The 27799-nt window shown below is 37.5% G+C and overlaps 1 protein-coding gene across 17 annotated transcripts in view; it reads left to right on the top strand.

Moving 5' to 3' along the window:
- dlg1b (discs large MAGUK scaffold protein 1b) overlaps window positions 1-27799 on the top strand; it is a 126496-nt gene that overhangs the window by 53795 nt on the left and 44902 nt on the right. For 9 of the 17 annotated variants that reach the window (XM_028473660.1, XM_028473661.1, XM_028473662.1 and 6 more), the window contains 2 exons: window positions 18038-18202; window positions 21644-21790. In XM_028473660.1, coding sequence (XP_028329461.1) covers window positions 18038-18202; window positions 21644-21790 — 312 coding nt within the window. Of the gene's footprint in view, window positions 1-8673; window positions 8968-18037; window positions 18203-21643; window positions 21791-27799 lie in introns of those variants that run through there. The other 8 variants (XM_028473667.1, XM_028473670.1, XM_028473669.1 and 5 more) reach the window with 2 other exon arrangements.

The raw sequence follows: 27799 nt of genomic DNA on the forward strand, positions 1-27799 counted from the left end.
ATTGTGAGAGAAAACAATCAAAAAACGGAGCAAGCGGTGACACTCGGCATGTCCGGGAGGAGGAGGAAGTTGCGTGTGGGGAGAATGACGGAGGAGAAACTTAAAAGACGGCCAAAATACCGTCGGCAAACCATTCAACAATTTTGCCATCAAAAACCCAGTCTCAGTGTTTTTTTTGTAGTTTTATAGAAGGAAACAAATGTTGAGGTGTCCCTAAAGCAAAAAAATAATAATAAATGCTTCAAAATCACTAATGGGTTTTTTCAGAAAAAGCTGTTTTTCACAGCTGTCACAAACTGGTGATTTGTGTGAAACTTGCCTCTATCCAACTGCGGATTACAGAAGAACAAAACAAGCTAGAAACAACATTCTTTTTTCTGATGAAAGTAGAGAGTCTAAATTTTCAATATCTGGTAGATTTTAGATTGTCATAGTACAAAATATTTTGTGAGTCTTAAAAAAATCAATGAAAATCATCTAAAACGCCTGACAAAATGGGGTTGGCTGCTCTGAAAATGGCTGGCAGTGAATGAGCTAAAGGTCCAGTATGATGCTATTTTTCACCCATCTCCATTTGTTTAAGAACCCCAACAACATAGTATTTGAGGTTAATTTTCCCAAACTTGCCTGTTTTCCAGAGGTTTAGCCCAGTGAAAAATGACTTTCTGAGCAGTTCTAAAAACAGGCTGTTTTTGGGCCTATTTATGCATATTCATGAGTCGGCACATCTGTAAACGCTGACTCCACACAACAGCTGATCACTAGCAATTTTTTTTTGCTATTCACACACTCTTGTTATTGTTTTCAGCCAAAAAACTGCACATTACAGTAAAACACATAGCTGTTTAAGCGGCTATTGTGATTGTGAGTCAGACAAACACTGTTTCTGGGTTTGTGTGCGGCAGAAGCAGCGGAGTCAGTCAGCTGAGACCGTTTTGTAACTGCTCCCTGGGCCCTACACCGTCGCTGCCCACTGCTCCTCAGGGAGGAGTTAATTGCAAAGAACACATTTCATTTATGTAGCTTTACATATATAACAATATAGTATAATAATAGTATAGTATATATTCTATATTAAACCGCAGTGTTAGTTTTACCTGTGAGTTACTTTGAGAGGGAGGAGCTCACATTCTTATATAGGGTAGGAGGAGCCAGGATTGTCAAGAGGAGGAGTTTCCACTAGGCGACGTCACCTAGCGAAAAAAAATCCAAATCGCCCATTTGGAGCTGACTTTTTACAAAATGTTGAATAACAAGGAGGGAGGAAACATGACTTTTTCAACTTTGACCCTCTGAATGAGGCTACAGGAGTGTATACAGTATCACTGTAGCAAAACCATTATAAAGTGCATTTTTCATAATACCGCCCTTTTACGGTTTTATTTACTGTATTCAGACTACATTTTTTCAGGAAATTTGCTTTCATCTCCTGACATGTTTTGACTGTCAACTGCCAGTCTTCATCAGAAATGTCCACTGATCGCTTTGATGTTTTCTTGACTCACGCGTAATAATTCCAGCAAGTGCATTTTGTCTTCTCTTTGAATAATATGTTAAGGTTTTATTTATTCAGACAACTTTATCTTATATTGTCCATTCTTAAATCCAGGAATGTGAAATGTGTCGAGCTATGATGAGCATAATTTCAGGAAACATTTTAGGAGGAGTTTTGGGGTTTTTTTTTTTTTTTTTTTGTATTTATCAAAAAATTTTAAACAAAATTATTGTTACATTTATCTTCTGAATTGAAACCATTACAAAGATGAAAAATACAAACATTTATATACATAAAGCAAGACACTGAACTACCGGTTCACTGCAGGCTCCTTGCCGACCTTAAATGGCTTCAATGTCACCACCTCGTCTCATTCAGAATAATGCTTCACCGTCTGCGTTGAAACCCACATACTGAGTCACTAGAGGTGGAGGTGGGACTCTGAACGAGGAAGTCGAGCTTTCATCAAATCAGTATGAAGAAATTACTTTTGACAGCTGTGGACCCTTGATATCCTGCATCAGATTGTTTCCGCCTCATGAGTAACACTTTTTAAACGCTGCTTTTTGATGTATTCTGGAGTTTAAGAAGTTTGACCCAAGAATCTGTTCCTCATGTAGTTTTATATGCAAATATTATTAGGCTGTATAGTTTTCAGATACTTATGCTTGCGTTATAGATGAATTGTCATATTCTGAACTTTGCGCAGAATATCTGCTTTGATGAAACGACTAAACGTGAGAAGTCTTCCCTATCAGATGCAGATAGAAAAAAATGTGTTGAGAAAAATGTCAACAGGATCCAGCACTATACTGTACTGCAGACATGAGCAACATCTTTCACAGCGTTTAGAATAATGGCCAATCTGAGCTTTAACACATGAATGAACCAAGGACAAGTATAGTGTTGTTTGTTCCGACGTCTTTGCCTGTTACTTCAAATCTGTTACCTAACAGATTTTGACAAACTTTTAAACAAGGATAGACCTTACACCATGCAAGATTTCATGAAATTTTGGATTAGTTCTGAATGGATATAAAGATTCTGGATTAGTTTAAAAAAAAATATCCCTTTCTCTCGTTATTGGATATGTAAAAATTCTTATCTCGGTGATCTAGATGGATCTTTATGAAATTTAACTCAGTTATGTCGAGTAACAAGTTGGTCCCTCTATGGTCCCACATTTGGGCATACTGTATCATTAATGGCGATACAACTTTCTTACAAGCCTTTAAAGTGTGAATGATCATGGAGCTATGACCAGGTCACTGAACCAGATTACTGCCAATATCTGGCAGACAGGATATTTGGTCCTTTTTGCGTTCCAATTGCATGTGGCCCCCGGGCTGCTTGTTGTCCTGTACTGTATGTGTCATCAAATAGAGAAACTCTGCAATTTGATGGTCTGCTGCCTCCTGCTGCTTGTTCTTGGCAGTTTTTTTCTCAAGTAAATTCATTTTGACAAAAATTTAAGCATGATTTAAAAATGAAGACAATGACGTTAACCTCAACCTCAAGTGTTGTACTTCTAAAGTGTCATTTTACCCCTTTTGTTTGAGGGTAAAATGACCCCCAGCTGCAGCTGGTTTTACAACACTTATTGTCAGATTAAAGTATTGTATTTAGTTCTCAATTAATCAACAATCTGTGCACTTTTGTCACTTTAACCCAAGTCTGACTTCTCTATGATTTGTAATAATTTCACATATTTAGTTAAGATTATTAAGTGACACAAACAAATGAAAACCAAAAAACAGCAAATGAATATGAAAACGGTGACAAAAAAATCTAGACTGATTATGTCAGGGGGTGTAAAGGCATAAGCATTGTACCAGTTATCTTCCATTAACTTAACTTTATTTTTTTTTAAAGGTTAAAAATTGAGTGTTGGCTTAAAGAAAATGAGTCGGTGTAAAAAATGAAAAATAACTAAACAATGCCCAATAAGGCTCAAATGTCTAGTTCTCATTTTTTAACATTTTCTACTTGGTGTCTAGTCTTGGTGTCCCAGCAGAGGGTGCTACCTCCATAGCTATGCACAGGAGTATGAGGCGCTGCTTCCATTGCCTTTCAAACAACATACACTCATACTTTGAGGCATGTAGCACCTGTATTATATAATATGTCCCAACAAATGCACATCATGCGTTTGGTGGTTGGAAGCGAATCCACAATACAGCAGTAAAATGTAGTTTAGTAAAGGGAAAAGTTTTGGTTTGTTGTGTTTTGAAGGTCGGTGTATTTAATCTTTATTTTTAGATACAAAAAAAACAGCAACCAACGTCTGGTGACTCAGTTTGTTTGATGGCAGCATCATCAAGTACCAGGCTGTAATAGTCTTTGTCATTGATGCTACTTTTTTTTTTTTAACAAAGGTGACTTCTGTCGATGAGTTCATCTTAAATACTCAAGCAAATATACACGGTGAAGCTTCTTTGCTTGAAAGTTGTAATGTTTTACTTTAACTGAGGCTGCACTCTCACTGTCAGTATCGGTTTATCTATCTATTTGATTTAGCACTTTCCATGTAGACAATGGAAAAACAATGTAAGGGTTAGCGAATAGTAGTTTTCCGACTATTTAGGACGGATTGTTGCTCTCAAGGATTCTAGCTTTCATCATAGCTCTAAAAAATGGAATAAACCTTGCTCCGTGAATACCCTATATTTATCATTGAAGGTCACATCATTTTTGTTTTGTAAAACAGAGGTACAGTTTGAAAATATAAACACATGCACGCCCTCGCACACAGTCATCTCTGCAGTGGGCAGACTGGTGTTTGGGCGAACCGTGGTGAGCGATGTGTAAAAAGCAGCAGGGTAAATTTAGAAGGAGGCTGTCACATCTGAACCTGTCAGCTGCTATCACTGTCACAGCACACACTGCACTGCTGGCCCACTCTGTGTGCGTGTGTGTGGGCTCAGCAGCTGATTGTGTGCTGTAGAATTACGCATGTGTGCAGCTGAGTGTATGTATGTAGCTTGACTCAGGCTTTGATAATGAGCTGCTCAGACAGCAGCACACCCCAGTGGAAGCTAATTGGTGCAAACTGTCCAAAATATAGTTCATTTCAGTAATGTCTTCAACTGAGGCCAGTCGCTCTCGTCTATAGTGTCACTTCTGGTCTGCTTTTGTTTTATAAGGAACAATCTTTTTTATAGGATCAATGTTGGTGTAGTGGCTATATTATGGAATATATAAAACATTACAACTTAGGGTGTAAGAAAAACAAATAGATTTGGCGATGTATCGCGATATCTCACTTAGCGATTATCGTATCGATCCAAAAAATTTCCAAATCGATTTTTTAAATCATGTTTTTTAATAATAATTAAAAAAAAATTTAAATTGTGCTAACACATGCATAGCACGTCAACACCCAGTCACTAGGTGTCAGTGAACCACATCAGACCTTGTTATGGCACTTTCACACTAAATGCGTTTCGGGATCAAAATTGTGCCTCACACCCCTAGTTGGACGCTTGTGCTCATTGAATCAGTACGTTTGTCACTGAGCGTTCAAACGAGTTTGGAAGAGAGTGCGTTAAGCGTGTTTTGGGGAGGGGCTTCTCTGTTGCCGGTGGTGTTCATACAATGGATGATATTGTGGCGATCAGTTACGTTCATAATTCACCCAGTGACTGTGAAGTGGTGGGGAACATTATTGTGTTGAGAAGGCGGTGTTTCAGGTCGGATGTATTTTGGTGTGACCCAGTGTGTGCACTGTGATGTTAGAGGGCTATAGAGGAATGTGGTTGAATGAAGAATAAAGTTTGTTGTTCCCTGCTGAACACGCCGCCTCTGACTCCCGTTCATTGGCTCTATATTGTCGAGAGCGTGGCTTGGCTTTATTTTATCAAATAAAGACCGCGTCGTCGAAGGGCGCCTTCATATATGTATGAAATATATTTTATTGGCATATTTTACACTCAAAACATTGGCTTTAACATGCCATGTGCCAACAACTTAAAATAAAAAAATAACATACAATCTGCCCGTGGCTTTTAAACCAACTTTGACTTTAGTGCAACTTAACTGAGGTATATGCCTAGAACAACAAATAAATGCAGAAAGTTAGATTTTTTTGAAAAAACACATGCTGGTCAACATGAAACAAAAAAAAAAAAATTGCCCTACGTAATATCGAGATATATTGCCGAATCGATTTTTTTCAACACCCCTACTACTGAGTATGCAGCATTTAAAGCTAGAAATCAAGCTAATGCTAGCGTGGCAAAGAGCAATTGGGCTGCTGCTGAAAAATTGTATTACGACTAATGTGGAATTATTCTACAATATTCACTCATCATGACAGTAAAATAGACCATCCTAAGTCAAGCTACTGCAGTAATTCCTCTCTCAACCAGTAGAAAATGCTGTGAACACCTGATTATGCATGAAATTTTTGTTTTTAGAATTTTAAAAATACTGTGATATACATTTTTGGTCATACCGCCCAGCCTTACTTGTAGCTTTGTTTTTACTTCTACCAAGGAGGTATTATTTTCACCACTGTGAATTTTCAAAAACTTTAACCAAAAAATAACCTTACGTCATGAAAGATTAAATTAAATATCATTTATAATCCTTAATTTTCTTTAAATAAGTAAAACTTACTTCTTTAGCTTTATATAAGGATATAAAGAGCTTCTTTTCACTTCTCCCCCTGAATGACTAACACACACCACAGAGGAGTGTGAGAGACAGTGGGTGGATGTGTAATATGTAAGTTAGTGTACGTCACTTTTCTAGACCGGCTGAGACTATAACTGAGCAGATATGAACTGACTAAGGTTTGCTCTGTTGTCTGTCTGTGGTCAGTCTCAGGGGGAATCTGTGCTTCCTGACGTCTCCACCCTGGGCATAATTTGCGTCCTATGTCTCGCATACATTGATCAGATATGTAATGTTTTCAGCTCTGGCTTTAAGAGTTCAGTAGGTCTTTCCCTTTAGGAAATGTATGATTGACATTCACTATTATTGTATTGGCAGCTTTAGTTTGTGTATAATTTGCTGCATTGCCTCTTTAGTGTGTTGCTTCTCTCTTCCCCTGATGTGTTACTGTGTTGTCCTGTCTTTTGATATATTCACAACATAGAGTGTGTGTTTTCTAGGTTTAAACTTTTGTGTTGAAAATTGTATTGCTCATTGTGTCGCATGTCGTGTCACCCTCCTTGTTGCCTGTTGGTCTGCTTATTGTGGTGTTTTATTGTTGTTGTTCATTGTTTTGCTGGTTGTGTTCCCCTACGTGTTGCCTATTGTGTTGCCTAATGTATTGCTCTTTGTGTTGCCTGTTAGCTGGTACCTTAGTAACAAGCTTGTCTTCCTGGGGTCCACAGAACAGACAATCACATCAACTACAATATGTCAAATTACAAATACAATGAATAATATACCTGATGTTAAAATTAAAACAAGAAATCTTAAGACACATTTAATAATCTTTTAAAAAAAAAAAAAAATTGATGCTCATTGTGTGGCTTTTGCGTGTTGCCCTGTGCTGCCCGATGCTTATTTTGCAGATTTTACTGTACCTTAGATTGGATTTCTGCATTGCCGCGTTTGTTGTTCTGTTTCCTCCTTCCTGACGGCCTTAAATCAACTCTGCTGCGAAGAACAGTTGTTCTGTGTGGGCCGTGCCATGCGCTCTTTGTTGTTAACTATAGTTTGTAGAAGCTACTCTGAGAAACAGAGAATGACAGCAGTTTGGTACGCTTAGAACCTTTGTATAGACAGTGGTGTATACTGCAGTGAAGAGCTTCTATTTCTTCAGTCAGAAAAAGGAGTTGTATATCTTTGCCTTTATTATTCTTCCTGTTATAACCCAGTGGTTCTCTAACCTTTTTGGCTCAAGTACCCCCTTTCTCTTCATTTTGAATCCAAGTACACCCTTTGTCCGACTACACCATTTTGCTCAGAATTCTGTGAAAAAACAAATATAGAGCATAATGAATGATGTAATGAATGAGTGATATCACTCATTTTAAAGAATCTCATTTTGTAAATAAGTGCAACGAAACAGTATTTAGTGGCTCCTGAATAGATTTATCTCTATATTTTTCTGGTGTGGGTCCACGACAGACTCTTGTATTTTCTGTTCATGTTCTAAACAAGATCATTTCCATCATCAATATTATGATCGTCATTTTTTAACTAAAAATAAATGTTAAACCCCATATTTTCAATGCTTTAATTTCTCAAGTACTCCCTGTAGTGCTATTGCGCACCCCCATTTGAGAAACACTGTTATAACCTATTGTCTTTTGTTCTCATATAATTCCAGCAAGTTCTTTTTGAATAACATGATGGTTTAATTTATTCAGACAACTTTTTTTTCAGGCAATTGACTTTGATCTCCATGTTTCAAGTGCTGCCAGCCTTCTTCAGAGGCATCTTACTTTTCTCATAGTTAACTTATTTGTCCCACCTATCTGTCTGTGGCTTTTTAATTTGAGGCTTTTCTATATTTTACTGCTGGTTTGATTGGTTCTATTTTGTCTTGTTTCTTTCACATGTCGTCTGTATTTTTCTATATTTTATTTTATTTTTTTGAATTTTTTGGGGGTGACCTTTTTATTCTCTTACTGCTCTTGCTTATCCTTCCCTTCCTACATTTCTCACTTTTTGGTCATCAAACTATTTGAAATATTTCATTATCCTCTGGATTCCATACTCTTCCTCTTCATCCCTCTGTATCCTCCTTCTCCACCTGGTTTCACTCCTGCTTTCCTTTGGCTTTCTCCTCCCCTTCTCTACATCACTGACTGTCCTACATCACTCGAACTTCCCTGAGGAAACACTCCCACTGTCTTTTTGATGAATCATGTGATCATCCTCTCTCTCTCTCTCCCGCCCCCTCTCCCCAGAGACCAATCACACCCCCACAGAGCAAAGCTACACACAGACTATATGCACAGCAGTACTCTGCTCCTTTTTATCACTTCCACTGCATAGAGAGGAAACTCAACAGGGGCATAGGAGGAAAAAAGCTCTGGAAATAGGAGTCTGAGGCAAATGTCTGAGAGGAAGTCTGATATAATCTACGATTGGAGACATTTGAGGGGGAGGAGGAGTCATCGGAGGTGGGTGGTGGTGGAGGAGGAGGATGGGAGAAGGTTCTCCCTGAATGAAGGTAGAGCTTCGGGAGTCATTTCCTCCCTGCCGTGATGGAGAGACGTGAGGAATGAGGGCGAATGGTGAAAGCAGGGAGCAGCAGCAGCAGCAGCAGTGGAGGAGGAAGTGGAGAAGCAGGAGGCGGAGGAGGAGGCGGTGTGGCCGAGGGAGGTGGAGGAGGTTGGAGACAGAGCAGGAGGAGCCGGCAGCGCTCCCACAGGAGCCGTCTGTCGGCTAACTGCCCCAGAGCCGACAAAATGTCCCCCAGCACCAAGAAGGTGGAGTGCTTCTCGCCCATGTTGTGCCACTGCAAGGTGGCCTGCACTAACAGCGCCATCTCGCTAATGTTTGGATGCAAGGTGGGTGAGAGTCCTGAGGGTGGTCCTCAGCCGAGAGTAGGCAGGAGCACAGTCAGCCTCTTACTTTGTTTTGTGTCACAAAGAAATACAAAGTTATTGTTTCCTTGAGCTGAAAATTTCCTACTTCAGAATAAATGTGAATTTTTTTCTCTAACTGCCTAAAACATTAAGAGTTTTGTACTGTTTTCAACTTCTTTCAAATCCCTTTAGTCAGTAAAAAAGTCAAGCTTGTCTGCAAAAGAACAAACTTCAACCAACACATTCTTCACAAACATAATTAGGTCTAAAGCAAAAGACATTACATTTGTTTGTTTGTTGCAACTAATTTGTGTAAAGTGCCTTTTTTGCACAGCTGTAATTAGGGCTGGGCTGGGCGATATGGACCAAAACTCATATCTCGATATTTTTTATCATTTTAATTCAAATGAAGTCTTACCAGAAAGACAATTAAGGGTTAAATTTGTTGATGCAAAATGCCTAACATGACATTTATTAACAAACAGTTGCACAATATATGACACTTTTGGCTTTTTCTCCTATAAGGGACAGCACGTGTGAGTTTAGTGGTAGATCTGGGTTAGGACAAAAAAGTAGTGAAAGCAGCGACTCTTAAAATAAGTATTGTAATACCAAATAAGCTATAGAAAATATAGGTGATATTGTAATTTTCTTTATCGCCAAAATAAAAAAACTCATATCTTGAGTTTCAATATATTGCCAAGCCCTAGCTGGAATGCTACAGGCTTTTAAAGTGTTTGAGTATAATCAGAATAATCTGGAAACATTCTGTTGACAGATGTAATTCTGTACTTGACGTAAAATGTGATTGCTTCATCTTATTTAGCTGCTTTGAAATATCATGGCACTACAGAGTATATTTAACTTTTTCAGCAGAATATGTTTATTTAGAAAAAAATAAGCTCCTTTTTCTGGAATAGTGGCATTTAGCCTATATTGTAAATTGAAAAAAATACTGCATGTGTTGTAGTTTTACTTTGCTTTCCTGGTATGTTATTTAAAACGTCAATTCAATCATAAATCTTTTACAATACACGAGACCAAGCAGGTTTTTTGTTGTGAAAACCGAGGCAGCTTTAGTAGAGAAGAGATAAACTGACTTGTGATGTGAACCACAACAGATCTGAGAAGCTGGAGCCTGTAGGGCAGTGAATCTTTCAAGTACAACTAAGCCTGAGATTTGAGTCATCTCATTCAAAGCCATTTAAACTTAAAATATTTTAATCTTGTTCAGCTGTGACTATGTTTCCTGTTCAGGTAACAGTTTAAGCGGGGAAAAATATTTGTTTGGTTGTTGTTGCTTAGCGGCTGTTTTCACAGTTTAACCCCAACCACGCCATACATCTTCTCTTACTCTGAAGGTTAAACCAATCCTATACTGGTTTCGCTTCAACGCTGCTGTGTGATTGGCTGTGTGATGGGAGTGGTGGTAGCATACTTGTATTTGTTTGGTTGAGTTCTCTGCAGGGAAATACCAACAGAGCAATAGCAGTGTCTGCCATCTGAGCTACTGTCAGCTGAGAGATGACGAGGCTCTCTGCACGTGTTGGTGGTTTTTTCCCTCCAAGCACCAGTTCATGAAATATTGATGCATTTCATAGGAAGGAATATGACGTGTTGTGTTGGCTGCACCAGCTTTAAACCTTCTATCAGTTTGTATTTGTGTACTTACCCCAATATTTCGGGAAGCCACATATTTTAAACATAATTTGATTAGGTCGGTTAGTCAGTTAATTCAAGCTACACATGTTAAAAAAAAAAAAAAAATACTAGCTTTGACTCCATATTGGAAATTCTCTTCATGGGTCAGCAAAACAAATGATGACCTCCGACTGAGCTGCAAACGTTTTGTACATCCAAGCAAAAGCTAAGTTGCATTAAAACCATAATGAACCTGTAGTATCTTTGGCTCCCAGTTTGAGAACCATTGGCCAAGCACCTAAAAACATTCTGTTTATAGCTGTGATATTTTTCATTCTTCAAAACACCAGACTTTGAGTGACCTCTTAAATGTTAGAACTAGAGGTGTCCCGATCCGATGTTGATATCGGCCAGAAAACGAATATCGGATTTTATCGAACTGCATCTAAAATCACAGATATAAGCTCTGCGATAAAATTTTTCCGCTCCAGCACTTTTAGCCATAGGTGACTGTGGTTCACACTCCAACAAAGTAGCCTACTGTTGCTGACTATTGTTCTCTGTTTGAGTAACATCACTTGATCAAGCCTTTTCTAACATTCCACACTACAAAATAAGTAATAAAAGTATGTATGATTCGTGCTGATATATCGGTTCAATATCGGTGTCGGCCGATACGCAAGGCTGCAATATTGGTATCATATCGGAAGTGAAAAGGTTGTATCGGGACATCCCTAGTTAGAACCTTGCATCAAAAATAATAACAATGACTTCCTACTTTGGGAGCCGCTCAAAAAATGTGTTCAAACTAATTTGAGACTAATTTTTTATCCCCATTTTACCCCACTGACCTTAACTATTTAAAAAATCTAAAACGTTATTACACTTGTTCAAGTTCATAGAGGAACATCAGAAAAGCTATAGAACGTAAAAAGAATTGCATGAGAGGGCAAAAAATAACATTTGGCCTGATGGTGCTGATTCAAGCACAGGTTCTGTATATTCAACTTTATTTATAGCCAAACCTTGGGCCTGTACTACAAACTTGGATATTTTTTTTTTTCCCTCTTCTCTTAACGTGATCGTTTCACTAATGATGTTTTGACTAATTGCATTGATGTTGATGATATAGTAGTACAATGTTTAATTGTTTTTAAAAACTAAATTTTGTGTGCTTGGACCTTTTTGCAACTGTTCAAGACAGTCGATATAAAACACAAGTTGGTCTGAATGGTTTTTCCAGGCATTCTCCATAGAGGTTCTATGGAGAATTTGTAATTCATATATAAACAGCATTAATGCAAAAGCAATTTTGACATCAGTAAAGTTTTAGTTTAATATTTGTCTGAAAAAAGTTTTGCATGCACCTCCTCAATGAAGTACATAGTGTTAAACTTTTTGATAGAGTTGAACTGTCTATTACTGTCCAAACTTACAAAACCAACAGGTAAGGTCCTGAACTTCTTGTGAAAAACCACTTCTGTCCCTGGTCTGATTAATGAACTTGGCTATCTAAATATTCTATGGCTTTACCATTGATAACTTCCGGCATTTTCTATTGAGTGCATTGCTGCAAAATCAGTCAATGGCGGAGAATCAATGTGGCTAAATTAAGCGACTCGTTGCGCTCGAACCGACAGAGGGTAGTTGATGCAGATGGAGCAGCACATTGGTTGATTACAGTTCTTTGCATTTCATCATTCAAATTTCAGTTTGGGATTTCGGAGTGTCCACGACCCCAAACCCTCAGATTAGTTCCCAATCACGTCCCTGATAGTTAGTAGAAGAGTTCAAAGATAACCATGTTGTCAAGTCTGGAGTAGGGTACATTTGGTCTGTACTATTTTTTGATAAAAACATCCTATCACAAAAAATGATATACTTATTTTTTTTATCAAGTTTCTGTAAAATGTATGGTAATTAAGTCCCAACATGCAGTTTATAATTGATTGATGTTTTGCTTTAAAAAAAAAAAAAAAATCAGTTGCCCACGAAGCAAAAACAGCTGGACGATGTTTCACGCCTGGTTGAGATGAAGCATTTTATCTTGTAGTCAAATTCTCTCAAGCAATTTATGTTTATTCTCTGCCTCCTCATCTCACCCCTGAATCATCCAGAACCCTCATCCTCCTGAACATCCTGCTACATCCGCCTTGTGCTGATGCCCCTATTTATAGCAGCTTTTGGTTGGCAGAGTAGGAACGAGGCCTCCTTTCCCCACTTACTCTTCCTCCTCGACAGCTCTCAGAGAAATGAGGACGACGCAAAAATCAGGCAAACGGTCTCATCACTGGAATCCTCCGTGTTTGCCGTGACACCCACATTTCCATTTGGCTACAGTAAGCAGGTTGTGGTGAAGGACGAGCGTTTGAAGCATCGCTATAACACTGGGCTTTAGCTGACCTGTTTACTTCAAAAATGTCCACCCAACATCACCAGATATTTATTTATATATAGATATGTCTTGTGCCCATGGTACCCAATTGTCAGTTTTGGCGTGTATGCTTTGACAGTTTTAGCGCCTTAACTGTGAAATCAATGCTGAATGTTTGTCTTTAGTTTTTTACTACTAAATCTGGCATTCTCAGTTTTGCCGTTTCTGGTGTTGTTGCTACGGTTAGCATGCAGTGTCCTGATGCTTCTCTATCTGCCCTTCGGCACTCAGTCAACATCCAATCTCTAACTGTTGGGTGTATTTACGTCTCTCAAGTTCCCCCATCGAGGATTACCTGCAAACTTTTGTTGGCAATGAAAGTTTGTGTAAAATTGTTTTGTTTTTTTTAAAGCCACTGCACTACCCTATGAGCAGTCAAGGCTTTCATATTTTCAAGTAGACAACAAGGATCTGTTATGTAAACGGTATTCTATGTGCCTTCTTTTATTTCTCTGCAGTGCTGTCTGCTGCTATCCACATTTGCATATGCTAATCCCCACTTTTTTCTAGGGATGTCCCAATACAACTTTTTCACTTCTGATACGATACCGATATTGCAGCCTTGAGTATTGGCCGATATTGATCTAATACCAGCACGAATCATACATAATTTCATTACTTATTTTTTAGTCTGGAATGTTAGAAAAGGCTTGATCAAGTGATGTTACTCAAACAGAGAACAATAGTCAGCAACAGTAGGTATGAGAAAAAACTGACCCATTTATTATTAACCAATTGGTTACATACATTTTAATGTTCAACATAATATCTACAGTATTTTACAATTGAATAAATATAATATATATTGGAGATTTTAGATGCAGTCCAATGAAATCCGATATTCATTTTCTGGCTGATATCGGACCGGGACACCCCTACTTTTCGCTCTTATGATGTAGTTAAAATGACCCAACTTTTGTAACTTTACCTGACCCCTTTGCCCAGTCGTGTTTCTGTAGGCTCCTCCCATCAGAGACTTAAAATATACAATGTTTAAACCACACTGACTACAAAGTATTTCACCTCTGTCTCCCTGATTGTAAACTACGGTACTGTCTGGTAGAATTATAAGTTTTGGGTAGCTTTATCAGTTTTTACACCGCCAAGCTCCCCAGATGCAGATCAGACAGAGGTGGAGCTCAGGTGCATTAGATCAATATTTATTGTTCTTTTAGGCGTGGTCAGGCAAGCAAGGATTTGGCACACAGGTGGTCAGTCCAGGGAGACGGAAGTATTAAAAAACACAAAAAGGCAAACCAAGAACACCGAGCGATGGTAAACAAGAACGTCCAAATGCAGGGAAAAAACACTTGTTGTAGAATCCAGGAATTACTGGCATGAAACCGAGCCCAGATAACAAGTGAGAACGTTGTATGTTCCAGCACTGAACTGACGCAAAGCCTCCCCATTTATACACAGCGCAGTTAGTTTAATCAACTGCAGCTGGTGGCCAATCACCAACAGCTGGTGCCCAGCAGGAGAAAGCTGCTGGGAGGGAGGCCAAGAGTTCCTGCCCTACAAAATAAAACCCCATCCTGACAGTTTTATTATGTTATGTTACCAAGAAAATCTTGTTAACACTCCCTCCGTTTAAGAAAACTAAAATACCCAAAACCTGTACTAACCCTTAAAGGTTCTATACCATGCTATGTTAAGACCTTCCAAAATCAACTACAGCCACATATGGGTAATATTTTACTTTTTGAAAAATAAAATAGTAATTTATTAGGAAAGATGACTTATTTTCTTTCATAGGACTATATCGCGATATATCGCCGTATTGCGATATCGTCACACTCCTAGTTGTCATGTGACAACCTGTGGAAAGGCTTAAGGGATATGGATACTTTACAATCCACTGTACCATAAACCAAGTGAATGCAAGGCCACAATGAAGAATGATCGAAAAAATATTTTTAGTGGACATAAGGAAGAGCCCAGACATTTTTATTAAATTTAAAAACAAGTTTTATTGTAAATTCTGCAAGTAGCCATTCAAGAGAGTTTAATCAACTTTGGGCATTTAGTTTGACCCGTTCAATGATCTAATACTTTCCACATTCAGCCCTTTTGTTGGATCAAAATGTTATTTAAGAGGTTTCCTTATCTCTTCTTATCAAGAGCAATGATGTTTTAGGTGATATATTGCTTTAAAATGTGTGATTGCAGCTGTACATCAGAAAAACATGAGTCAGCCGACCTTCAGTGAGAGATGATTGACTGTGATGAACACACTGCTCAGCTCTGGAGTCTCAAGGATTCAAAGATATTTTATTGTCATGGACTGAATGAAATTCCATATATGAATTCCTAAAGAAAGATACGAAAAATGTCTCTATGCATGAGTTTACATGGCACATAAGTATGTGCTATTGGATGTGAGGTGGTATTTATCTGCTAATTTACAATTAATCTCTCGCTTTTTAATTAACTTTCCCATTTTAAATAATAAATGCAGTTTTGCATTAGTTTTTAACAGTTCTTTGATCAGAATCTGCATTTTCCAACTCAAAACAGAAAATATTGGGTGTTCAACATCCTCATGATAATCTTTGTTTAAACTCTGAATTGGCTTTTTGGTTGTTTTTTGGTTTTTTTTTTTCTTCTGTGGTTTCTTGTGTCTTCTGCCATTTGTCACGTGTTTGACTTGTAGCTCGACAGTAATTGAAGTGGTGTTATGTGATTGTTGCCGCATGCACCACTGAGAACAAACAGACCAGAGTAACCGCAGCTAGAGCTTACATAGGATCCATTCATTTATTATTCATCTACATTTCTTTTTTCCCCCACTAATGACAGCTGACGGAATTTACCTTCTCGAATCTTGGCCTGTTGAGCTCTGAAACTCAAGGATTTTTTTTTTTTTGGTTCACACAATATTGGTTTTGGTGTAATTAATTAAGTTAATGGATCTTTGTTTGTTTATTTTTATTTCATTTAAGACATATATATATATATATATATCCTCCTTAAAAAAAAAATAAATATTTACATTAAACATAGTCAAGCTGCAACACAGTCATTGTCAACATATTTACATTATACTATTTCATATTTACGATACAAATTCCATCAATTAAATTTAGTTTTGAATCAGTTTGGCGATGTAGCCGTTATGTTTGAACGAGCAACAATGAAATTCATTGTATGTCTTTTAAAAATAATTGTTAAATTATCACATTCAGCATCATGTTTTATGTGCATCACCTGTCCAAACCTTTGCTCACTTTGATTAAGTAACTATTTGTCGGATATTTTAATGATTTATCATTAGTATATCAAGTAATCGGATAAAATATATTATACATGTACTATACAAGAAAATACCAAACCATTTGTTTCCTTTTTAAGAAAAATATTTATTATTCAAAGTAGAAAAAGCAAAAAATTGAACATGCATATTTGTCAGAAAAAGATCGTCTCAATGAGACGAACGTTAAGATATTATTCAAAAAGAAGTCAAAAAGAACTTGCTGGATTTCTGGGTTATTGAGATCCTTGTGGAATCGGTGCAGCCCTCGTAGGATGTGACGTTTGGCAGCTCTCCATCTGCTGTTGTCCTTCAGATATTCTCTGGCTCACTTAATGCTCTGTCAAAGCAAACCGACAAGATGAGTCCCTGAGGAAAACAGAGTGATGGTGACAACCAGGGGTCAATTTATTTCTATCTATATTTGTGATTGCTTCTGTGTATTTAAATAAGATCTGTAGACATGTGCTGTAGGCCCTGCGTGCTGACTCATCCCAGCCTTCCTCCGATCCTTAAGAACTCTGTCTCTTAACCTGCAGGTTGACACAAAACTGCAGTCCATCGAATCCAGGATTATCCCTTCGAGAAGTGGATTAATGCCTCTTTGAAATCACAGCAGACAGTTCTCAAGGGTTTGCAGACGTGATTTCACAGTAAAATGTCCAAATGGAGCAAAAATAGATGTGTATATATATATATCATGAATGAACATATCTGTAAAAGGCAGATTTTCATTTTGGTTTGTGCACAGTTCTCAATGTAATAGCCCATATAAGACTCAGATATGTTGAGAACGTTGCTTAAAACTACACCCTTGACTTAAAGTCAAGGGTGAAGATACATTTTTTTCTCAGAACATTTTAGTAAGTTTAATTTTGATTTAAATGTAAATTACAGTGAAAGTTTTAATTATGGTCTGTTTAAACTCTTTCGTGTTCCAAAAGACACTATGTTGGAGCCAAATAGGGGATGTCCCGATACAACCTTTTCATTTCCATTACCGATATTGCAACCTTGCGTATCGGCCGACACCGATATTGAGCCGATATATCAGCACGAATCATACATACTTTTATTACTTATTTTGTCGTGTGGAATGTTAAAAAAGACTTGATCAAGTGATGTTACTCAAACCCAGAACAATAGTCAGCAACAGTAGGTATGAGGAAAAACTGACCCATTTATTATTCACCAATTAGTTACAAACATTTTAACCTTCACCATAATAGCTACAGTATTCTACAATTGAATAAAATAAGTGAAAAATGAATTGGGAAAAAAAAACCTGAAATTTGGATCCGATACCGGATATTTGCTTTCAGGCTGATATCAGACCGATAAAGACACCCCTGGTTACGACCCGAATTGTTATTTGAAAAAAAAAACCGTTTTGCACCAAAATGCATATCTGGTCAGATCTTTGCTAATCATGTACATTCATGTATATTGGTTCTCAATCATGGAATGAAAAGACCTTAAGTTTAAAAACACGAACAAATAAAAAAATTAAGATTTAAAAACTAATTTTTTTCTTCCAAATTCAAATTGTCACTTACTTGATTTTATTCCACAAATGTTGTTGTTGCAGTTTCAGGGGCTTAACTTATCTATCCATTTATTGTGACATTCCATTTCCACCTGTCTAAAGTTATGCAGCACTCTCGTACCAGCCAAGTGCTTCCAAATCCAGTGTTGACCACATTCTCTTGTTCATTTCTCTGTCACAGAAGTACCGGCATCATGATGAGGACTCGTCTCCACAGGACCAGAGCTCCCCGCAGCTGACAGAAGAGGCAGCGGGACCAGAGCTGGTCCAAGTAGCAGAAAAGAACCTTTCACAGATAGAGAATGTTCACGGATACGTCACCCACGCTCACATTTCACCCATGAAGGTAGGACACATTGTTTTACCGTTTGACTCTATCAGTCAATGTTTTATCTCAGAAAACGTAATTATTTTTTGTCAACAACAATTCTCCAGACTGGTCAAATAGGATTACCAGTATTCTTCCCTTTTGTTTATCTTCCTTTTTTCTCTCTTTTTCTTTTCCTTGTGAGTTTTATCCCAATCTCCATAAAACCAGCACCAACATCTTCACACTGGAAGGACAAGGGTTGTTGCTTGTCCTCGTTGCTTACATGTGATTTTTCAAGAGATAAAATGTGCCTTGTCACTCATTCGTGCCTTTTCCTGTCATTACATTGTCTCCTGTGCAGCTGCAGCATCTCAAATCCTACTGTTCCAGGTCTGTGTCTGAGCTTTAATGGAACAGTCTCCAGAAAAAACTCAAAACAACGTGATGCGTTCTGTTTTAAGCAACTCGTGCAGTATCTACGTACGTGGAGTAGAGATCTATTAGCATCATAGATATGGGGTCTTACGACTCATCTGTACAAACTACTTTTAAGATTTTATTCAATTTCATTTAATTTATTATATAGCACAAAATACAACAGTTATCTCATTGCATTTATAATAATAAAATAAATAAAACATTTCCACATGGGCAACTTCCATCAGAACCAGACTCACTTTTTAAGGGTTGCGCATTTTGAAGCTTTGTGCACGGCGGACGCTACGCGTTTTGAAATTTCAACTCTAGTGCCTCCAACGCCGTTGGTGCTAGAGTTGAGATTGTTGAACTTTTGGGGCATATTGTGGTGCGTTGACCAATCAGGAGCTTTCCCCAGCTGTGACAAACTCAGAATAACGATGAATAAAAAAAATCACTAACCGGAGACTGATGGACAGGCTTTTTTTAAAACATGCAAGAACAAGTAAATGGTAACTGACTGTAATTCAAGTACCAATACCAAAAACAAGTGGTATGTTTATCAAAGTGTCAAATTACATTTTTCAAAAAGGTTTAACTTTTGCTTGTACAACAGATTCTGATTATGTCAAGTTCTTAATTTCTTATTTAAAATAAGTAACCACATAAATCTATAAAAGTGCCCAGTATGTTTTATGAAAATCAAGTGCTATGCATATGTTGGTGCAAATAAAAGTTTTTTTTGGACATTGGACATTTTTTGGATCGATACGATAATCATGCTGTGTAATATTGCAATATATTGCTGAATCAATTCTTTTCTTACACCCTTAGTTGCAGTGTTGCAACAACCAATAATCTTTCGTGTCATCCGGTATCGTCGTACCGTCAATACCTGCTTATTAGTTTTATTATTGATTTGCTTTTATGATGTTACTCTACTGTGATATTTTGGATCGTCAATTCATGCTTAGTTTATGGAATTCACCACTGTCCCGTATAGTTTCGGTTTCCTCAAAAACACGTTGTGAACAGACTTTTGCCTCGTGGAGGATTTGCTCTCCACATGGTCACATGACCTCCTGTTTATGCCGCTGTGCATGTTGTGATCATTGTGAGCTTCCATATTGCTTTTAGATGTACTGTAGTGTGCATCTCCCATTAATGGACTCGTGTGTTATTTTAGTGCAACTGTGAATCAAAGGCATTATTGAATTTAACTGAGAAAATGTCTTTTCTTCATAGACTCACATCTGTGCATTATTTTTCTCATTAAAAAACAAGTAAACAAGTAAAACAAATGAGATAAAATATTTAGTTATTTAATTTCATACATGGAAAAATACTCATTATAGTCTCAGATACTTATTTTGTGTATAGTAACAGTACTTAAATATAGATAAATGCTGAAATTATGTGGCAAATAATTTCTGAAGCTCGTCAGTGGAGTTTTTCTGCCATCGTGTGGTGACTTTCTGTAAGTTGAGCTTGTGTTTCTCATACTCAGCCACATCATCATAATACTTTAAAAACACAAATTTTAAACTTTAAACTTTTTTTCTACTAGATTTAAAAAAAATCTATATATAAACACTTCTGAGCCTTTTTCCCTCAAGAAATTGTGATTAATTATGGGAAGGATTGTATAGTTTTAAATAAATATTGTAATGACATTAAATTATGTAAATAACATAGTAGCAGTGGGGATAGGATGAAGCGGTTTCTAATGAGACAGAAATTCCGGTATTGTTTTTTACTTTTTTTTTTTTTTTTTGTGGCTGTGACTGTCAGAAGCGAGCGTAATGTATCCTATGTAATAGATATGTGTCGTGCAGATTTAAGATTTGTTGGTTCCACTTTTTGTGCGTGTTGTGAGGCATCCTGTGGTTGGGTTGTGGGTTGTCTGTACATCTTGCATGTTGTAGCAAATGATTTCCTAAATGACATCAAATGTCATATTTAGGATGAAAAAAGGGTTGATTTTTGTTGACTCATAAATTTTAACAACTTTAAAATTAAATTAAACAGACAGGATAACTTAAACCAGGGTTGTCAAACTTATTTTAGATCAGGGGCCAAACACGGAGCAGTTTGATCTCAAGTGAGCCACAGATTTTATGTGTGAAAACGAGTCATTTCAACATTATTGTGCCCTTGTTTACGCACCTATGTATATATAAAATACAAAATAGCTAAGAAAATGACAATATCCAAGCAATAAATGATAGAAACCAGTCCCAGCAGGATCTTAACTTTAAATTTCCTAGATTTTGTGACTAATTTCTATTCAATTACGGGAAATATTATGTAATTGCAGGAAAATTAAAGGTTTGGTAAGAATTTTGAGTTTTTATTTTAAAAGTTCAACATTAAAAATGACTGCAATCATGCAATATAAGCACTGGGAAAACTGTGAGCCCCTGTAAATATTGTTACGATTCATTTACACAGTGATTCGTGTTTTCTCTGTTAGTTTTACTTTCTCCTGCGTGCCGAATTGGATGCTCCAAAGGGCCGAATTTGGCCCCCGGACACATGTAACTTAAGCAATGAAAAGTTTGATTGACATTTTTGTTAACGTACAAACTTTTGACAAATGCCTTTAAAATTCTAATGTAATCTGAGTTATTGTGGTGGACTCATTGTAGGGTAAAAGTAAGCTGCTGAACACTTTTTATCTGCATGAATTAAGGTGCAAATGTGACGTCCACTTTGCCTGTTGTGTATCATGTGCATCAATCTGATTGATCACTAAGCAGCAGATAACAGGCAGTCGTTCTGTGTTGTATCCCATAGAGATGGAACTCCATCGCTCTCCTCCTCCTCCTTTCCATCTAAATGTTTCCAAAACAGTATTTTAACACTCTTGGCATCACTTTCCGTCCATATCAGTTCATTAAAATATCTATCCATTTGGGTAAAAAAACTCTACGTATCTTCTATTTGTCCTCTATTCTTCTCTTCCTCTCCTCTTTGTCTAAGCTTCTTTAAGATCAACTTTCTTTCTCTCTTTTCTTTTTGGAAACTGGTCTTTTGCTCCTTCCCGTCCTGTATCCATAGGTAGCATCTGTGGAGTGTGTCTTTGACGGCTCTTCGTTAGGACAGCATTACCCGGATCTCCCCTCCCCTACGCCCTCCACCCTCTACCCTCATGGAGAGGACGACTCCTTACCCTCCTGCTCCTCCAACCCTTACCCCCCGATCCAGGTAAACTCCCCCAACCCGCCTCCCTCTCACCCCTCCGGGATGTTGTCATTAAACCATCATAGAAATGCACAATAAAAATATAGTCTGACATTTCAAAACACACCTGCAAAATATTCTGTCAATCTTCCTCTTTTTCATTGTTCTTACATCGAAACCAGTTACTGTTCTCGCCATTTTAAACCTGTTTACTTCCCATTAGTTTCAGTGTTTAAGAACCAGCAAGTGTTGATATATTAGCACAGACATGGGCCACTGGTGGCCCAAAACATGGTTTAATTTAATGCGGACCCCAAAGTAAATGTACAACATGACAGAAAAATATACAAAACAAGAGCAAGAATACATTAAAATATAAAAAAGAATTACAACATTGCCAGAAAATACAGTAAAAGACAAGAGAAAAACATGGAAAATACTCGGAAATGCACAAAATGCCTCATAACAATAACAACAAACATACACAGAAAAACTTTTTGTTCTTTCCTGTATTAATGCTCAGATTGATCATTATTCTAAATGCTGACACGAATGTTGATTATGTGACCCTCCGATCAATCAAACACATTTTTGTGGTCTCGCTGTGATAAAAGTTGCGTACCTCTGTATTAGGAGATTTTTTTAAATGTTCAACCTCAAAAAATAATAATAATAAAAGTTTGATAAGGTTTTTGTGTTTTTCAGGGTTGTGATAGTTGCCTGAAAACATGTGATGTAATATTTTTGGGGGAACACACAGTTTGCTTGGAAAACAGGCTTTAGGACATTCCTAATGGCAGAATGGGTGGAGAGAATGTGGGTAGGAACTTAAAAATCTAATATTTTCATGCTGGTTTTCATTCATTTGGATTTTCTAGATTATGTTTTACTTTTAATTGAAAGCGATGGAAAACTTTCACTTGAGTCACTTGACTCAGTGGTTGACATTAAATGTTACCAATGTCAGCATGAACATCCGTGGAAAGATCTAATATTACTCAAACATTGACTGACACTAATGCTGGATTTTCTGAAAATTTTGCAGATGCCTAATTAATGACAATAACGTTTAACGTTTGGTGAGATTGATGATGAAAAAAATATCTGTGAAATGGTTTACGACATGTCTGCATTTTTCTGTTCCTGATTCATTTTGGAGGGGAATTGATAATGTTCACTCTTAAAGGGATCCTCCACTGTTTATACAAATGTCCTTTGCCTAACAGAATGCATTATTATGCACTATGTTCATTTAATTGCTTTTTAAAAATGCGATAACTTTACAGTTTTAGAGCCGGTGTTCCGCCATCTTGAAATCACGAGTCACAAGACCCTACTGCCTCTAAACATTTAATTGTTTCCTATTGGAGTGAAACATTCAGCCTGCTTTTTAGATCATTTAGCAGCATCTTTGGTCGAAATGCAAGCTTGTGCTGCTTTTGCCTGCTCTAAAAAACCAGGAAAAGTTAAAGATGTTTTCTAAAGAAAACTGCTCTACATCCCACCAGTTACAGTATGTGATCCATTGTTAGTTTCTAGATTTGTACACAAAACCAACGAGAAGTTGATGTTTAAAGATGAGGCCCTTACAGTGACCAGTTCTTGATCAAACAGTAGCCATGTGATGATTTTTTTTTTTCAACATGGAACTAAATTCCAGTAGAAGGTTTTCAGCACCTTGTTGAATAAAGGCCACTAAATGAGTGTATGTCATTGGAAAAATGGTTGGTCTGATTTTGAACAAAACAATAACAAACGAACAAAAACAGTGTTTTTGCTCCCAGGAAACCTTCATTATGTGAATTGAGCATCTTCTCCTTGTCCTTGTGAGGATTTTCCCAGCCCAGGCATTCTGTTATCCTAGCACCGTCCAAAAACATGCATTAGGTTGATTGGACTTTCTACATTGGCTCTAAGAGTAAATGTGATTGTCAGGGTTTACCCTTCCTGGAGCTAGATGTATGTCAGGAAAGGTGCAGGATGAAGAGGATACAGTATGAGTGAATTCACTTTTTATTGGTTTGAGTAGCCACAGTAGTAATAGTTATCAATGGTAGCTACTGTATGTGATACACTATGGATGTGTTCCAAATGGCATACTAACGTACTACTCATACTAAGTCTGATGTCAAAATGAGTATGTAGTGCATTTACGTTAGATAGTATAAGATTGAGTACGCAAGAAATACCCGGATGTGTACTATATTCGGAATTTTTTTAAATATGCACGGTGGGCACACTAGTCATAATAACCGCCCCTTGATGCATTGCGAGCGAAATGTAAAATCGCTTTGGGGCCGTCTTCAAGCTACAAATCAAACATCCCCTTTTCAAAACAAAAGCATCTCTTAGGTTGGAGAATTGTGGGCTAGCTGTTTATCTAAAGGTTATTAATAAACACCCAAGTGGATTTTGTCAATGTGGACAGCCAGAAACAGTGAAACATATGCTTTTATTCTGCAAAGAATAAACATGCCCTCCTGTTCTGCTACAGAACAGGAGGGCATGTTTAGCAAACTCACAGATTTGGGGTTAGAAACATTTTCTGTTGCATCCATTTTGTCTGAAAAAGCATTTCTTATTGTCTTCCAATAGTTTTTCTATGTAAATAGGCTCTTGTTTTGAAGTTAACCAGAAGTTTCGTCATTAGCACAATGGGCAATACGGAATCTCTGGAAATGTCGCAATGATATGTGTCTACGTGAGTTTTATGGATCAAATGAGCACATGTTGATATTCTGTTTGGTCACTTTCTCGCTTAAAATGTTTTCAGAACTTTCAAAGGTGGAGAATCAATGGAGATATTTAGCCTCAGTGTGCTTCAGGTTTTTGTCGTTGTGGGTTCAAAATGCATCTTGGGAAACTTGGAAGTATACTTCAGTTAGAACGGTCATCGTCCTAATCATACTTATAGTATATAGTATGTACTCATTGAGATTGTAGTGAATAGTGTGGCATTTCAAACACAGTCTGACACCATTATTGTGAGCTCTTTAGGACTTTTTGACCAACAGACTATAGAAAAAGTGAAAGTTTGGTTCTTGCTGCAATGAAATGAATTGAGTTTATTTCTAGCCCAATGAGGATCTTCTTCACACCTTCCTCTGCTTTAGTAGTGATGATGCTCTTGCTCACGACTGAAACTCCTCATTTGGTTTCTGAAATTTCTATTTTTGGCTGTGGATTCTGTCGTCATTACTGGATCTGTGACGTCTATCTCGGGGCCTGACGTCAGTACGCAGCTATCTCCAGCACCTCCGCTGTGATAACACAATGAATGAATCGTGACATCATACAAAGACTCCGAGGCCTTCAGGAAGCACTGTATACTTTTTCTTAAATCTTTTTTTCTCTCTCCCACATCTCATTCGTTCACCTTGGAAGCACCATGGCAACACAGGAGATGAATGTCGACAAAGAAAATCACGAAGGCAGGAAAATGAAGGGGGTGGAGGGAGAGGTTTCAAACTGCACAGAAGGACAAGGACAGATTTCGTAAAGCATTCCGCAAAGGGGTTGAAGGGAAAGAAGGGGGGTGGGGGGGGCTTGTAATGAAACGGCAGGCCTCCTGTTCAAAAAGATTTACAGTCGCTCCGAGTATATTTAGCACCAGGACAAAAGACTCAGGGCCCATGAAATGACTCGCTGCTTCTTTACCCTCATCTTTTCATCTCCACTGCAGTGATGGATGCTGTGAATAGACACCAGATTTCTTTATAGCTTTACGGAGTTTCAGGGAAATCATGTAATGTTGGGGGCAGACATTTTTTTTTTCACATTGGAAAGAAGACAGAAATGGGTTTTCAGAGAACAGCTGAAATAATAAGCCATTTAATGGATTAGATTGTCAACTGATATCTGCTTCATCCTTTAGTTTTAAAGCTTAAGATCCCTCATAATAGTTTTTAAAGGTATTCCCTTGTTTTTAGCTTGTCCTCTAATTTCCCTGTGTGTATGTCCTTTAGCATAAAAATAAACCAATTTTTTGATACTCAAGACTAAATAGCTAGTTGATTTGTTTGAAAAACTCACCTTGCTTGTTAAATAGATGGAGGAAATACAGTGTTTATCATCAAACTGATATAACTATTTAAGCAGAGCTGCTTTGATGCAACTGACACTTTGTTAGTTCTTTAACACTTTGTTTTTTCTACTTTTTCAATTTTTTTTTATCTTTCTCTGTCAGAGAACACCAGTTGGTCTGATCACATAAATTGCACACATTATACAGCAATGAAAGTATTAAAGCAGAACAAAGTAACTTGTGCTTAGCGCTCCCCCTAAAGGTCCCTTTTGATTGTCACTGTCGTAAAAACTCTGCACCCCCCGCCGCCTGCCCCACCCCACAGCTACATGTACACCTTTGCTCTCCCAAGATAGTAGCAATCGATCATTTATTTATTCAGTTCATTTCCGACATGGTTGCAATCACAGAAATTCATTTTGACATTCAGAGCAAAATCACATCATTGGTTTTTTTTTTTTTTTTTTTTTTTTGTCCTTTTGCATGCCGGAAAGGGCGACGGAAAAAAGCATTATGCTTATCCAGATCCGTCCCCTGATCATTGAAAAATCCTAATACAACAGTGACGCTAAGGGTGCTTTCACACATATAGTCCCATGTGAACAGTATGAGGAAGAGACAAGTAAAATAAATGAATGATGTGGGAATATAACGGAAGGGAGTGTGGAAATGTGTGTGATGTTTGTTTGTGTGCTGACAAAGTGGCTCTGAAAATGGTCGGATGGATGGAAGGATATTTGTGTGTGTGCTGCCTGATGGAGTGCTCGGTTGTGTGTGTGCGTGCCTGTTGCCGTGACAACAGTGTGTGTGATTGCTGTGTGCTGCCGCTGAGCTGTCACTGCATGGAGTTGCTCCATTCCTCGGACAAAGGTCTTCTCTGCCTTTTTTGGCTGAGACAGCAGGGAGAGATGAAACACCTCCTAATCACCCATAAACACTTGTATTACCCTCACAGGGACTACGAGAAGGGTTTGTTAAGGTGAAAAGTGAAAAAGTCACTTACTTCTGCTTTAATTAGGAAAAAACGTAGCCTTAATCATTTTAGTAAATACAGTACAATGCATCTCAATACTTTAAAAATGCATTGAAATCTAAGAAGCTGGCACTGATTCCTACATGTTTTATTAAAATTAATTTGAGCTTCTGGAAATTTTTTATTTTATTTTTTTTTTATCAGATAAGGACATAGTGTAGACCACAGATCAATACGTCAGCAATCATTTGCAAAAAAAAAGGAAAAGATGTAAAAGGTTGAAATTGCCGCTCCAATGTTTGTTTTGATCTCCACTGTAAACACTCCATTTATTGACATTCTTCTACTGATCGCCTTTGATGGTTCCTTTGAGAACGCTTGAACTATTATGGAAGACAAGTGAAACTTCAAAGGAACCATCAAAGGCAATCAGCAGAACTCCTCTGACGAAGATTGGCAGGAGATAAATATTTTCCGAAAAACCTTGTCTGAAGAAACGAAACCTCAACTTTACATTCAATTAAGTCGATCAAAACTTAATCAATAAACCTGCTCAGATTCAGTAAACCATTGATCCCTTGACATACATTTTTCTTTAATTATGATTTTCTTTTGTTATTATTTATTCTTTTCCTCACAGGAGTTACAAACTAATATCTTAAAAAAAAAAAAAAAAAGATAAATATATATATTTTTTTTAAATTAACGTGTAAAACACAAAATTTGAAAAACATAAAATAAAACGGAATTTGGAAAAGAATAAAATGGATTTTATAGGGCCCTAAACATTTACATAAATGGCCTGAAAAAAGTCTGAATAAATGAAACCCTAACATATTATCACGTCATGCTGTTGGTCGTTCCACTGATGTCCTGAGCTGTCATTGTCAGGAGACTTTACTCAGCATTTTTTCCTGGACTTGCTCTCCCTGCTGACTCATTTTATTGGAACTGGACTCGGGAAGTGTTGAGGACTGGGAGTGGGACAGAGGTCAGCTGGACAAAACCCAGTGTGGAGGGAGGATGAGGAAGGAGC

This window comes from Gouania willdenowi, chromosome 17 (assembly GCF_900634775.1).
Source record: "Gouania willdenowi chromosome 17, fGouWil2.1, whole genome shotgun sequence".
Taxonomy (NCBI): domain Eukaryota; kingdom Metazoa; phylum Chordata; class Actinopteri; order Blenniiformes; family Gobiesocidae; genus Gouania; species Gouania willdenowi.